We start from the raw sequence: 15,957 nt of genomic DNA, 5'->3' as shown, positions 1-15,957 counted from the left end.
TGGATTTCCTTCCCACATACACTCAGCTTTCCTGTCATTCCATGTCCAAGTGAAGTCTCATCAACTATAAATTACCATAAATAGGCTCTCCCCATGGAATCAGAGGTCTATGTGGTCCACTTAGGGAAGGCCTCTTGCAAGAGGGTTATTTGAAAAGAACTGTAAATGTACACAGAGTAGAGTCAGATACATTATATTTCTACAGACAAAATCATTAAGCAGAAACACAGCAGGATTTCTTTAATAATAAAGTGATTTGTTGAGATTCAAAGATTTATTCTTTAGAAAAAAAGAGAAAATTTATAAGATGCAAAGTTCTTACACAATACATTACCACTGATGATTGTTCTCTTTACACCTTTACATGGGCCCTGGCTTAGCCAGTGTTGGGAAGAACATGGACAGCATGAATGCATTTGAGACCCATCACAGACACACAGAAACATACCACAGTGAAAGAAGGACTCAGTGACAAATGATGTTGGGTTAGCCTGTCCCAAAAGCAAGCCAAGACATCATAGGAACCAACAAAACCTTTCTGTTGGGGAGGCACTGGGCACATGCCCTGCTGCCAAGAGCATGGGATGCACTCCCCACACTAGCATCACCCACTTCCTCTATCAGACCACAGCAACAAAAGAAAATGGTAATGTTCCTTTGGTGTTTTTTTTCAGGGCTATTCAGGTTCCAAGTTTCTTACTTCTGTCTTTCTTTTCGTGATTCAGTTCCAAATTCTTAAAGCAGTGTAGGTAGTTAGCATCTTTCATGAAATTTTCAGGATCCAGTTCTGCCCAATGATAATGCACTAAAAAGAAAATGATAAGACACATTACACAGAAGGGTCCCAAAATTTGCCTTGAGATCCTATTTAAAAATATGACCAAGAATAATAAAATAGCTGAAGATATCCTTTCAAGTTCATACAATGACAATAGCATGACAGTGTTTTACTTTACTATGTAAAATCTGCCATGTTGACATGTATGAATCCAAATACCTTCTCACACAAGGAGTCTTCAGTTTATTAGAAACCTTATTCTTAGAGTTCAAAGCTAAATATCTTGGAATTATTAAACAACTCACATCTAATGGCCTTTGATTCAAAGAGAAATCACAAAGCAAGTTAGAAAATATTTTAAAGTGAATGAGAATGACAACATATCAGAATTTATGATAATCACCTATGGCAGTCTTTGAGGGAAATTTGTAGCATTAAATGCTCATATTAGAAAAGAAGAAAGTTGTCAAGTCAATCATATGAGTTCCCACTTTAAGAAACTGAAAGAATAAAAACAGAGTAAACCCAAAGCAAGCAGGAGGGGAATAATAAAGATAAAAACAAAAAATAATGAAATTTCAAACAGAAAAAGAAAAAATAAATTAAAAGATCAATAAAAAACTGATAAACCTCTTGCCAGACTTACCAAGAAAAAGAAGACACAAGCTATGAGGAATCAAAAAGGCAACATCAGTATAGATTTTATAGACATTAAAAGGACAAAAAAGATTTATCACAAACAACTATCCACACAAATTAGACAACACAGATGAAACAAATTCCTTGAAAAGATTCAAAAACCTTGTTTCCAAATCCATTTAACAATGAGGGAGGCAGAGGGATGGGGAGCCTAAAGAAAGCATAGGGACATGAAATAAACTAAATGATTATTCTTGGAATATTTTTAATACTGCTCAAAGGATGATAGGTTTTTTGGTATAAAATGCACAGGCGTCTCAAGTTTCCCTTTGTAATTCTGAGGCTACAATAAAAACTAGCTGGTCTTGCCTAGATTTCTGTGGTAGGCATTTGTCATTCAAAAATTTAAATCCCAAATTTAACAGAACAGTTTCTATCCCCTCAGATCTAAATTCTAATTGGAAGAACTTCAATAAAAGCAAAACATTCTGATAAGAGTAGTTTGCACATGGTGATGCCATATCTGTGAATATGCTTCTGGATACACTCAACACAGGTCACATTCTAAAGAATAGTGGTATTAAGGGCAGATGCCTCAATGGAATTAACAGCTTCCCATTACTGACCTACCTAGGTATCAAAGCCTATGGGTCCACATGTCTTGTGTGGCTTATTGGAACTGCAGCTAATCAATGCTTTTCAGTTCTATCTTGACCCACACAAGAAATCAAAATTTTTCCTGGTTCTACCCCATGCTCTGAAACCCACCAATCATAGTCCTACACTACTTCCTAAGCCATATCTCAAAGACCACAAAGAGGTAAGGAATATACAACATAAATTCCTGGGAACCATACTCCTTCCATTTTTTAAGAAAAGTAATCCATTTGCTCCTATATTTTAATCAAGATGTTAACCCAACCTGAGCACCTGGAGCCTATTAATACCAATAGCCTATTAACACCTCACCATCAATATGAATAACTGAAATCTTTAAGTTGAATCCCACATTAACCTTTGGAAACTCTATCTTCTTAGCACAGATTAAAACCTTTATTTTAGAATTTAAATTAGCTTTTAGATTCTTGTTTAATAGATTTTTTTACATTTATTTCAATTAAATATTGTACATGTTTTAATGCTTTGGGATAATAAATCTATGCATCAAATGGGTGCAAATGGAAATGATAAGTGTTACTACAGAAGAATGACCTACAAAGTGTTCATGATACTGTTAGATGATAAAAGCAGTGACATTATAAATACAGCATCTCTAACTTTGAAAAATTAGGGAAACAGAATTATCTATGAGAAAATGTGATAAAAGCATTCTGTTAATTACTGCCTTTAGAATGAGGTGGTAGATGATTTTTATTTTCTTATTTGAGCATTCTGGATTTTTTGAAATTTTCTATAATGAATAAGCATTAATTTTGTGATGAAAATGGCTGTCAAAGGAATTTTTATAAATGAAGGACAATTTAGGAATTCCAATTCACTATTGGAGAATCACAGAACTGGAAGGGATCCTGAGAGATTTCATCCCAGGGATTCTCAAAATTTATAGGTATACCACTCAAGCTTAGGGACTATATAAACCATTCAATGTGAGTTTACAACTAAGTATGCTTGCAGAATTAACTGCTCTACTACTAGGAAACCCAACAGGCAAAACCAATCACAATATCAACGTTAGTACTATGAGTGAGTAGCTCCCAAACTGCATGCAAGAGCCTTCCGGCAGACAGTAGTCCCTATTTCACCTGAAAGGCCTCCCACGATACATGGTTCCATCAAATAGATGCTGCTTTTTATTTACAATCTTGCTTTTAACAAATGTTCCTTCTTTTTCTTAAACATAACCATGGAAAAACCTAGGGGCCAGGTTACTGGCTATCACTTGGGAGTAGCTAGAGATCTTGACATTCACACAGCTGGAAGCATGAATGAGGGGGTAGGAGTAAGCTATCTGTGAGGCCCATTTGCTAGATTAGAAGTGCGGAGCTGAAATCATGGTCAAGATGATAAACACACAATTCTCCAGAAAAGGGTGGCAAAGTTAGAAACTCTAGAGGTGGGTAATAAGCTTACCTGTGAGAGCTGGTGAAAGGATGACATCTTTTTCCAAATGTATTTTTTTGATGTCTCTGTAAGACAGGAGAGCTACCTGAGGGCAGACATGACCTGTAGCCTGGGGGCACCTGACAGGCAGTAATAAGAAGCACCTGCTAAGAGTGCCACAACTACGTAGCCTTATGAAAGAAGCTTCTGTTGTAGTTCTTTTACCTCTTGCAAACATCAAGTTCTATGAGGAATGATCCAGGACCAGAAGTAAGGAATCCTTCAACAACCTGCCTGAGTCTCTCAAAGTTGCTGATTTCCAAAGATGCTGCTTCTGGCTTCAGGCCAGTTAGCAACCACAAGATGTAAGTGCCAGAGTTAGGATTACACCCCCAACTACCTGCTTTCCAAACCAGCAGCAAGAGAACCAAGCTTTTCTTTATTTGTTTCAGGTGATGGTTGGGAATCTAACATGAATTCATTTACCTAGAAAGAGAAGGCTGTTTTATGCAAAACACAAGTCACCAGGAAGTCAGTGTTATCAGTGAAGGATTCCCTCTGACTTTCTAGCACCGTTAGGGATCCCAGTGAGCCCTCCACTGAACCGTCAAAGTAGAGAATCCCTGCCTTTGCATGGGTTCTGATCGTCCTGATGTAGTGATGAGAACAAGGGTATAGAGGTTCAATTTCCTGATTCAAAAAGGAAAGCTTGATGTCATGTAATAATGCAAGCAGAAAAAAAGGATGCTACTGAAAGTGGAAGGAAGAAACTCTGACAGCAAGTAGTTTCTATTTTTGGCTTAACTTCTACCCTATCTGTTTCTCATGTGAATCTGTATATATTTATTGATGTCAGTCTTACAGGACATGCAGTGGTTCAGATGATGGTCTCAGTCTTAACATGATCCCTCTAGGTTATTACTGTCCAACTGAACCTTCTGCAATGGGAGAATTGTTCTATATCAGCACCATCCAATAGGGCAACCACTGGCCATATGTGGCCACTGAGCACTTAAAATGTGGCTGTAACTGAGGAAATGAATTTTAAATTTTATTTAATTTGAATTGCTTTACATTGAAATATCCATATGTAGGTTACACCTACTGTATTAGATGTCACACTTTGGGCTATTGGTAATCTTAGCTCTGTACTTGAGCAACAGACAGAATCACTAATCATGGTCAGATTCTTGCTAATTTATTTTCTAATAATTAAGGCCACTAAAGTGAAAGCTTGGGCATGGAGCAATTTTGACCTTGCTGCTGATAAAGTAACATAATATTCCTGCTCTGTGTCAGTGAGGAAGCAAATCAGCCTCATATGTAACAAGGTCGAAACACCACTTAAGGTTTGAGAACAGTAATCTCCTCCAGGTAAGAAGAGAGAGAATGGGACAGAAAATAATATTTGAAGAAATACTGCTTAAAATTTCCCAAATGTATTAAAAGACATACATTTACAGATTCAAGAAGCTCAGAAAACCCAAAGCAATCATCAGAATGAGACTCAGACATGACACAGATGTTGGAATTAACAGGCAAGGAAAAATAACTATGATTAATATGTTAAGGGCTCTAATGGGGAAAGTAGACAATGTACAAGAATGGTGTTGCATTACCAAGAGATGGATAATGCAAGCAGAGGGATGAAAACTCTGAGGAAAAATCAAAAGGAAAGGGTAGAAATGAAAAGACACTATAACTGAAATGAAGAATGCCTTTGATGGGTTCTCAGGAGACTTGGTATGGCCAGGGAAGAATCAATGGGCTTGAAGACAAGTCAATACAAACTTCCCAAAATGAAGTGCAAAGAAAAAAAAATGGGGGAAAAAGGAACAGGTCATCCAAGGGCCATGGGGTAACTGCAAAAGCCATACCATGTACACAAGCAGAACGCCAGGAGAAGGAAGACAGAACAGAGAAGGAATATTTGAGACTATAATGTCCAGAACATTCCAAACTTAATAACAGAAGACACCAAATAAAAAATCCAAGAAGCTCAGAGAACACCAAGCATAAACCACACTGAGACACATCATATTCAAACTGCAAAAAGACGAAAATCTTGAAAGAAGCAGGGGCTGGGGAGGTAAGATGGGGAGAGTTGGTGGGAGGGCAGGGGACAGCTCTGAGCCCACCTTCCCTGCTGAGGAGCAAGGATGAGAATTACAGAGGTCTTCTCAGAAGCAACTATGCAAGCAAGAAAAGAGGGGAATAAAATATTTACAGTATTGGAGAAAAGAAAAACACCAATCTAAAAATCCTACACCAGCAAAATTATCCTTCAAAAGTGAAAGAAATCTAGACTTTCTTGGATCTGTGCTGCAGGAAATGTTGAAAGTAGTTCTTCAGGGAGAAGGAACATGATATAAGTCAGAAACTGGGGTTTAAATAATGAAAGGAAAAGAAAAAATTCAGAAAAGGTTAAGCTAAAATAAGATATTTTCTTATTAATCCATCTAAAAAATAACTGTTCACAGAACAACAACAGTAAAAGTGTATTGGGTCATGAAGCATATGGAAAGTGACATTAATGACAGAGGGTAACAAAGGAGGGGAGGGAGGACCAGAAAACACTGCTGTAATGAACCTATAGCACACGTGTAGTGGTTCAGGTTATTTGAAGGTGGACTTAGATTAGTTAAAAATGAAAACTCTAAGGCAACCACTAAACAAAATTGATTTTTAAGTCTAAAATACTTTTTTAAAAACCTCAGAGGCACAGCTAGTTTTATACATGAAATGCCAGCACATGGACTGGGAACATGGTATAAGCAGTGACACAGAGAAGCAAAATGGAGCTCTGGGAATGAAAGAGATTCTACCTTCACAGGGAAAAAAGGAAAGAGAGATGGAATGTTCTTAACAGTACACACACACACACAACTGCTCTAGCTCATTTGTGAGAAATGTGCTCAGCCAGGACGCATCTTATTATTCAAAGGTCAAGTTGAAAAGCAAACAGATGGCAGCTTCCAAAACACTTCCCTTGCTTGGTCTCAAGAGCACTGATATTTGAGGACAGAAATGCAGGGTGCTGGTCAGGAGCATTCTCCCCTCACATCCGAATGACAGCAGGTAAGTAAATACTCAAATGAGGCTAGACTTAAACCTGCAAGCAAAAGCCACATGCCTAGTGCTCGGGAGAAGTCACCCAGTGCCTCCAGCTGTGGGCTGGGAAGGGGAAACGCGGAGGCTGCCCCATGGGAAACCTTGCATCTTCCGAGCAAGCTGAGGAGCTGAACGAATGAGACAGAGAGCAAAACCAGAAGTTCGTTTTAGCAGTTGCATATCCATTTGATCAAATAAGAAGCATCTTCAGTATGATACAGAAATGTTTACAACCGGGAATGTTCTCTGAACCAGGAAGGTTTTTTGATTCATTTTCAAAGAAAAAATATGCCTAAGATCATGTGGCCTCTCATTCCATTTTCTTTTTCCTCTTCTGTCTCTCTCATGCCTTGGGAACTCTAGCTGCTCCTCTTAGGTCCTGAGAGGCTCCTTAGAGCTCTTTCTGTTTTTGAAGAGAAGCAGATGAAAACCACAGTTCCCCTCACTGCAGGGTGGAGGGGCTTTTTCTGTGTAGCAAAGCAAATACCAAGGTCACCTTCTGTCTGCCACTACTTAAATTCAGCTCTTATAGATACATGAATATTTGGTGGTGATTTTGTTGGTCTACTGGGATGATAAATTTCAGCAGAAGGGGCCACAAAAGCCCATTGGCAACAAACCCCCAAATACACCACTGGAGGACCAGCTGTCATTTACCTATGGCACCCTTTATGGACGTCAACTGAAGATGTGGCTAGAATCCCAGAAGTGGGGGCACCCCTGACCTCCCTGGCCCTCAGCTGGCTGTGGGTGTCTCAGAGGCTGAGGCTGTTACCTGCCTGCCTTTCACAGTATCACTGGTCAAGGGAATTAGTTAATAGAAGAGAAACCAAGGAAACTGAAACTGTGTAAATTACTGTCACACAGAAATTGGAAGGGTGGGAAAAAGAAAAAAAAAGTTTCTAAGCTACTGCTGGACATACTTAATTAGCATAATTATAAAACTAACCTAAAAAGCCACTGTGTGCACTGTTGTGTGTCACATTTGACCCCTCAGATTTAGGATTTCTGTATAGATTGTCAATCAGAAGCATAAGCAATACTAGCAATACTGATGTCAAAAGTGCCCAGTGAGGTGAGCAAACCATCACAAAGGTGGGAATGGAGGTTTTATGTAATATAAATGCCATATAAAATGTTAGTGTATATTCATGACTATTTAACATTATTTGTATACCAAACACCATGTTCAAAAGACTCTCCCTAACTCACACCAACAGCTTCAGTTCATGAATAAAGAGCCTGTGGTTTTGGGCCACAGCATGACCACCAAGAAAAAGGCAGGGCTGTGACTGAAAACAGAGGCCAAGTGGGAAGGAACTTTCCACAAGAGCCTGTGAGGAAAATAAGCCAAAACCAGTGTCCACCAAAAGCTTGTCATCTCCCCATAGCTACACTTAGAAGAAAACAGCAATTAGGGGGACATCAACAGGATTTATCATCCAGTGTCCCCTCCCCTTAAAACTACCAGGGGTCAACAGCCTGTCCTCTCTGTTCCGTTCTCCGGTCTGTCTGCTTGAGAGCCAGTTCCACTGCTCCCAATCCTCACTACAGGCTCTGTTATCCATCTCAGTATCTGGCAGTGTGTGCCCTAGAGGAGAGTGCACATAGACTTCCACCACACTCCCTTTCAGAAAGCAAAGAGAAGGCAGAAGACCACCTTAGAAACGTTCTCTTCTCTCACAATTTGGCATCTCCAGGAGGAACCCTCAGGCTGACTCGGCGTGAACTGCTCTATAAGCTGGAGGCTCTAACAGAGGAGCCCAGATCTTGCTCCTCTCTTGGTTTCTCCAGCTGCCTCCTACTTGCCTATCTGCTTCCAGCCTCACTTCCCAAGGCTGCTGGAAAGATCTGTGTAGACTTTGTATCTGATTATGCTAACTGTCTGCTTAAGGGACCATTCAGAGGGTCCCCACCACCCCAGGATGAAATCCAGCTTCCTCAGAGTGACACACCAGACTCCTATGACCCAGAACACTCCTTCTCTAACTGCAGAGACACTCCCTCAATAGTTCTCTCTGCCCATCCCCAGTGCTGTTCTTCATTGCCTCTGTTCCACGTCCATCTGCCCCCCAGCAATGTTGCATCTGCTCCTCTCATGGCTCAGGCCACTTCCTGTCCTTGTCCCTCACCTCCTAATTCTACATGTCCTTTGAGGTCTGGTTCCAGAGTCCAGCCTGCTGTGGAGCCTCCCTTCCTTCCCACCACCAACATAATGCATGATGCTGCCACGTAATTATTTCTATGCTTTTCCCTCAAGCAAAAGGCTTATTGATAATGTATCCGAAGGGCATCATCAGATGACTGGATCAAGGTGTAGATGCCTCGGATCAGGCAGAGGTGGCATTAATGCTCCAATGAACTGAGATGCACTTCTGGGCACAGAAGTGGCAAGAATAAAACCTTGTTTAATGAAATGTAAACTGGCAATGCTATGCGGGATGAAGTGAAGGCTGGTGGAACATGCAGCAGGAAATTATGAGGAGGTAGTCTTGAGCCACTGAGAGCAAGAGTGGAGAGCAGGAAGCAACAGTGAGAGCCCATGTGACACTCCTGGTCTGGAAACATACCTGTGAATACTCTAGAAACGTTTAGGGTAGCAGCAGCTGTCAGCTTATACAGCTGTGAGGCAGATGGCAGAACCTCCTCCCAGGTGAACATCCCCAGGACCCACTCCTGCATCTCAACCCTTCCCTCCATCCTCGAAGGCCACAGATTAAGGAAGCTGTGAGTGAATGTCCATAAACTGAATTCTGCCTCAAAAGCCATTCTATTCTCTGTTCATTATTATTTGCCCAAAGAGTGAAGGGTAAAGCTATGTGTGGAGGGCAATCTCCTACCTGAGTACCATCCCAAAGTCTATGGTTCCCTCTCGGAAGACACGTCGCCCTCGGCGCCACTGCTGGCACTGCGGTCTTCTTTGCGTGGAGTGTTTCTTTCTTTGCTTGACTCAGAAGGCCCTTTGGCTCTGGTCTTTTCTTTCCTCTGCTGCTGTTTTTCAAGTTTTGACAGCTGATTATAAAAAGTAAAAGGAATTATTTTATAAATGCAAACATGTTCCTATCCAAAACATCAATTACTTCATAGGCAGCAACCATGGACAATGCTTTGTCTGATAACCTGGTATACATAGCGGTTCGGGTGTACCAAACCATACAGAGAATGGTGTCAGCCAGGCACAGGAAGCAGTAACACAGATTGGCCACACTCTCTTGGACTTCTCCCCACCCATAACTACACTTGTCATGCAGTGTTTGGGAATGGTTGACCAACAGGCTTCTTTGACAGGCTGAGAAGAGCTCTATAAATGAAAAGGCTTCCAGTGTGTTATTTTTTTTCTTTTTCTTTGATTTCTCTATGGCTTTTTCTCACCAAGTTGTCTACTCACTTACCATTTTCTAAAGAGTGATCAAACACTCTACTGTTTGCTGAAGGTAACAGAGAGACCATAACATATACTTTAAGCACATTTAGACATCATCTCAGTTTTCAGTTTATTTTTTGAGAATGAGCTTGACTCACCCATGGCCAAAATCTCAAGCGCCACTAGCTGGCTGCATAGGGACGCCAGCCACAGGAGCCCTCTCAGACTTTCTTCAGGCTTCTAACACCCAACTCCAAGGGGACTGGTTCCATTTCTCCCCTGGAACCTCCCCAACTTGTTCTAAGAGATCACAGACCACAGACCAGATGGTAGAAAGGAACTAGATCATCTGACACTGAGCAATAGCACAGCTCATCCAGAAAGGCCTGCTGAGAAACTTGTCAGAGAAGATTGGCCAAGGTTTAGCCCATGGAATTTTCTTGGACCAAAAAGCCATCTGTAACAAAGCCCGAGGGATAGCACCACCCAGTTTCATATGCCTCCCAGATCAAGAATGCAAATTTTTATAGTTCACATAGAAAAAGGGCAAACTGAAGCCAGAAATGTTGGCTTCTCCCTGCTGGTTCTTGCCCCATATCCAAAGACACAAAGAAAAGTCACTGTAACCAACCTGCCAGATCATCTCTCCATCCCAGACAGACTTCGAGCTAAACCTTTAGATAGACCAACAATCAACAAGCTCTCAATTTCATCCAGAAGAGCCAATTTGCTAATGGTTGATTTATAATACCTTTCTCACTCCCCACTTACCTAAAGTCGTATGTAGTAAACTAGGTTGGTTAAAATGCTAATTATATTTTGTGAATGGGGACATCCTGTGTGTCTGACTCTCTGACCCACCAGCTCTCCTCGCAGACATTGCCCCTTGATAAATCCCACTGTGTACACAGGAAAGGCTCCCAGGGAAGTGCACTACACTGCTGTTTGGTTAGCAAAAGCCTAGAAACAACCCAAATGTCCAGTGAAGAGACCAACAAGTACAATGCACCATAGTTACCTAAAGCAATACTGTACTACAGATCTACATGTATCAAAAAGTAAGTCTTTAAAGTCATGTTATGTGAACCACATTAAGTTTCAGGAGGTTGTATATAGCAGGATTCCATTTACACAGAACAACACTATATATTGCTAATGGGCTCATGCAGATATAGTAGGACTGGAAAGACACAAACCAATTTCAGTACACAGCTAACTGTGAAGAGAAACAGGAGAGAATGGGATCATAGGGGAATTAATATATACCGACTTTAACAGAAACTGTCAACTTTTACTTCTATACAGACACAATCAGATTCAGAGAAGAGCTACAAACAGTGCCAGAATGTGAACTGCCAACACCTGGACCGATGGTAAGACCATGCCAGGAGGGAAGCCAGGACTCAGCTTCCTTCAGCAACACAGTCCTAACTGTGAAAAAGTAGCATCTACAGAACCGTGTGCTTACAGCTTAGCCAACTTTATTCTGGCGCAAGCTCTTTGTCTCCTCAGGGCCTGGTAACAAACAGCTCATGTACAGGCACTCTGAGCAGGAATGACCTGGAGCAAAGGTGACAAAAGGGTAACATTTTAAAAATCTGGGTAATGGCTACACAGAGCACCTTGCTACATTTTTCTCTGTACTATAATTTTTCCATAGACAATTATTTTCCTCTGTACCATTCTACCACACATTAGGGAGAAAGTTCTTTTTATCTAAGATGACAGCCTTCCTTCCCTGTTTTTTTTTATGTTAAAATGTTCTATTATGAAATGATGAGGAGAGTAGATGGGGTACTTCTGTCTTGCTTTTTTTGCAAAATGATCGTGGATTGCGCAATGTGAACATACTTAACACTACTGAACTGTACATTAACAATACAGTTAGGATGGCACATTGTATGTTACGTGTTTTACCACAATTTAAAAATATTTTTTACTGAGGCATAATTGACATAAAACACTACATTAGTTTCAGGTGTACAACATAATGATTCAATGTTTGTACATAACAAAATGATCACAATAAATCTTGTTAACATCCACCACCAAAAATAAGTTTTTAATGATCTTGGAAAACATAAAATTTGCAATCCATGCTGGACCCCCACACCCCAGCTTCTCTTTTATTTATTCTATGCCTAGTTTATGAAATCCAAACATCTGGAATTCAGTGTTCTGCAGTGAACTGTGATAAGCTGCCTTCTGCTGCCAGCAGTTTACATTTGTCTCAGTGTCTGTATATGTGTTTATACATGTGTCTATTACATATGTGCATATATCTACAAATCATATATGTGTACACACATACACATGTACATACATAAAATCATGAACATGCTTCAAGTTAGACACTGAGAAAGCATAATTTCTATTTTAGAAAGAGACCCTCTGAGAGGTAAATACAGAAAATGTAAATATCACCGATGATTCAACCAAACCAAGCCTTCCCCCACCACTGAGATACAATTTCATGCAAAGTACTGTTTGTGATCCAACCTGTTGTTCATTTTCTACTCTATAATAATGCTGAGAAGCCAGATCCTGGGAGGGTGATGAGGAATGATTCCCAATTGAAGCAGGCTTCCCAGAGGCACCTCAGGTCCCCATAGTGCCCACCTGATTCAGCATGAATGCAGGGGCACCATCAACAAGCACAAAACTGTGAAACATCATTTTGACCTTCCACCCCAGCCCATCCCCTCCCAGACTTGTAAATCATGTGATAATTATTTAAGCCATAGACAAAGTGCAAGTTTCTGTTAACAAAGTAATGCTGATTCTCTTACATTATTCATCTTAAAACAACCCCAACCACATATGGCTCCATGCCTCAAAGTAAAGTTCTCTGTGAGAACATTGTGAACTAACCTAATAAATTGAAGCCTTTTCTCAGAAAACTTGGATTTCAATGCAGCCAAAATGGGGAATTTACATCTCAAGGCAAAAAAACAGTTGGATTTTTTCTTTTTAGGAAACAAATGAAAAAGGAAAAAGAAGAAAGGAAATTAGTAGTGTATATGGACTCATTTAGAATGTCAACAGCTTTCAAATTAACAGAGAGATGCATGTCAAGAATATAAACCACTACAGGCCCTATGAGCACATGACCTACAAACACCCAAATGGTGTGCTTTGGGGGTTTGTTTGTCTGCTTATTTTTAATTAACTGATGAGAGTGTCTATATACTGCAAAGGCAACACTGTCCAAATCACACTGGTCTAGTGCCTAGAGAGAAACCCAACCTTCCAAAGGCAGCTCTGGACCCAGACACTGCCAGGGGCCTGGTAACCGTCCAACAGCAGCCTGTCTCACTCATGGTGGACCTCAGAAAAAGGGAGCCACAGTGGAGGGACTACAGTGTCTACATCCAAACCTCCCCAATTCATGACTAAGTCCACTGAGAAAACAACTGATTTTCTCTGTAATTAAGATGTCCATGCTCTAATTGCATAATGTAGGAATAAACTAGTTGAACATAGAGATTATTATAATGCCCTGTGGCAGGGCCTGGGAACTTAGATGCCTTGAGGTACCAGGCAGGTAGCAAAATGAATGACATAACTAAGTATAAGACAACAGGGCACAGTGGAGACTACAGCCATGATGGAGAGGACAAGCCCCACTTAAGGGCATCTACACTTTCTTTTTAAACATGTATCTGGACAAATGTAATGTCAGTGGGACAGCTTGGGCCACCTGTTAGGGATTCCCACTATGCCCCTCCACCCATGTGATCCTATTTGCTCTTGACAAGCCAAGGACAGTTGTTACTATCATCAACATCCCACAGAGAAGCCACTGTCGGCTGCCTGCCCTAGTCATAGTCACATTCCCAGTCCTCCTCCCTCCCTGCTGGCACAAACAACTTCCTACTTCAAAAGTGGCAAAGGTGGGGGCAGAGCCAAGATGGCGGCATGAGTAGCTCAGTGGAAATCTCCTTCCAAAAACATATATATTTATGAAATACAATAAATAAAACTATCCTAAAAGAGACAGCAGTGGATACAGTACAACAGCCAGACTACATCTACATCTGTGAGAATTCAACATCACACAAAGGGGGTAAGATACAAGCAGCAGCCCAGCGGGACCCCAATGCCCACCCCACCCCAGAACCCAGTGGGAAGAAAGGAGTCAGAACGGGGAGGGAGTGAAAGCCCAGGACTGCTAAACAACCAGCTTTAGAAATCCACACCCAGAGCGCAGACACATAGTGCACAGGGTGCTGGATATTAGAGAACCAGAAAAGCAAAACCTGCAGGCAGGTCCCCACAACTGGCACCCCTGAAACAAAAGAAAAGCGAGTGCTTTTTGCAAGTCTTAAAGAGACAGGGATCCCACAGCTGGACGAAGTCATCCCAGCACACTTAGCTAGCAGCTGGGAATCCCGGGGAACTTTAGGGACCCTAAACCCCTGGGCAGCAGCGCAGCTCTGAAGCCCCTTACGGCACTAAGCAGCCTGCCAGTTGTTACCCTAACTAGCACAGACCCCGACACACAGGACCAGTAGTGGGAGAGTGGCAGCGCACGCCTGGGACGGCAGCACCAGAGGGAGCCAGGAACGGCCCGCATGCACCGGCGGCACCAGAGAGGACCGGAAGTGGCCCGTGTGAGCCCACCACAGTGGCAACCGAGTGGCCCAGAAGCAGCCTGCGCGCACTGGTGGCCGCAGCACCAGAGTGGCCCAGGAGAGGCCCGCGCGAGCCCACGGCGGCGGCAACCAAATGGCCCAGGAGCGGCCTGCGCGTACTGGCAGTGGCTGCTCCAGAGGGACATGGGAGAGGCCTGCGTGCATCTGCAGTGGCGCCAGAGGGGCCCAAGTGCAGCCCGTGCGTGCCAGCGGAGGCGGCGCCAGAGGGGCCCAGGAGCAGCCTGTGGGAGCCAGCGGCGGTGGCGGAGGAACAGCCCAGGAGCAGCCGCTCTCCCAGCAGCCAACCGGAATCCCAGCCCAACGCACAACCACCTGGGCCAGAGCCAAAGGCCACTGCTGGCACACAGCTGCCCAGCAGGGGTGCCACTATGGCAGAGGAGTGCACCTGGCGTGCCTGTCACTTCCTGCAGGGCTCTGTGCTGCTTTGATGGAGACTCTGCCCACAGCAGTTTAGGGGATTAAACCAGTGGCTGCTTCAGGAGTGCGGGTAACCGACACAGGCAGCGCAGAAGGGCAAGGCATCCAGCAAGCAGGAAAGGACTTTCTTCTCCCAGTTAACACACCTGCAACCTGCCTACAGCCATCGCTATCACCAGGGAAAGACAAAAAAATTTAGTCCAGTCCAAAGTAGTCCAGACAACCCCTGAGACAGGATCTGCAGATATAGAAGCTAAAAAGCTTCTGTACAGCAAAGGACACCATCAATAGAACAAAAAGGTATCCTACAGTATGGGAAAATATATTCATAAATGACAGATCCAATAAGGGGTTGACATCCAAAATATATAAAGAGTTGACACATCTCAACAAACAAAAAGAAAAATAATTCAAAATAAAAATCATAAACATGCTGATGGATCTGCAGAGAAATATGCAAGAGCTAAAGGAGCAAGTACAGAGGGAGAATACAGAAATAAAACAATCTCTGGAAGGACTTAAAAGCAGAATGGATGGGATGCAAGAGGCCATTAATGGAATAGAAACTGGAGAACAGGAACGCATAGAAGCTGATGTAGAGAGAGATAAAAGGATGTCCAGGAATGAAACACTATTAAGAGAACTGTGTGGCCAATCCAAAAGGTACAATATCCGCATTATACGGGTACCAGAAGAAGAGAGAGAAAAAGGGATAGAAAGCGTCTTTGAAGAAATAATTGCTGAAAACTTCCCCAAACTGGGGGGAGGTAATAGCCTCTCAGACCAAAGAGGCACACAGAACTCCCAACAGAAGGGACCCAAAGAGGAAAACACCAAGAAACATAATAATTAAAATGGCAAAGATCAAGGGCAAGGACAGAGTATTAAAGGCAGCCAGAGAGAGAAAAAAAGTCACCTACAAAGGAAAACCC

At 42.2% G+C, this 15,957-nt stretch overlaps 1 protein-coding gene across 3 annotated transcripts in view; it reads right to left on the bottom strand.

The window, feature by feature from the left end:
* Positions 1–235: 235 nt before the first annotated feature.
* The window catches only part of DTD1 (D-aminoacyl-tRNA deacylase 1), a 175,275-nt gene continuing 159,553 nt past the window's right edge, over positions 236–15,957 (bottom strand). Inside the window, exons 5-7 of one of the 3 annotated variants that reach the window (XR_005062414.2) lie at positions 9,430–9,601; positions 3,509–3,564; positions 236–805 (exon numbers count right to left, since the gene is read on the bottom strand). Coding sequence is in view for 2 of the 3 variants with exons in the window: in XM_037022498.2 (XP_036878393.1) it covers positions 9,449–9,601 (153 nt within the window). In the remaining variant the exon portion in view is untranslated. The remainder of the gene's footprint in view (positions 806–3,508; positions 3,565–9,429; positions 9,602–15,957) is intronic. The other 2 variants (XM_037022498.2, XM_037022501.2) reach the window with 2 other exon arrangements.

The sequence above is a fragment of the Manis javanica genome, chromosome 5 (genome assembly GCF_040802235.1).
Source record: "Manis javanica isolate MJ-LG chromosome 5, MJ_LKY, whole genome shotgun sequence".
Classification (NCBI taxonomy): domain Eukaryota; kingdom Metazoa; phylum Chordata; class Mammalia; order Pholidota; family Manidae; genus Manis; species Manis javanica.
The sequence above is the reverse complement of the archived record's forward strand: the minus strand, read 5'-3'. Positions and strand labels throughout refer to the sequence as shown.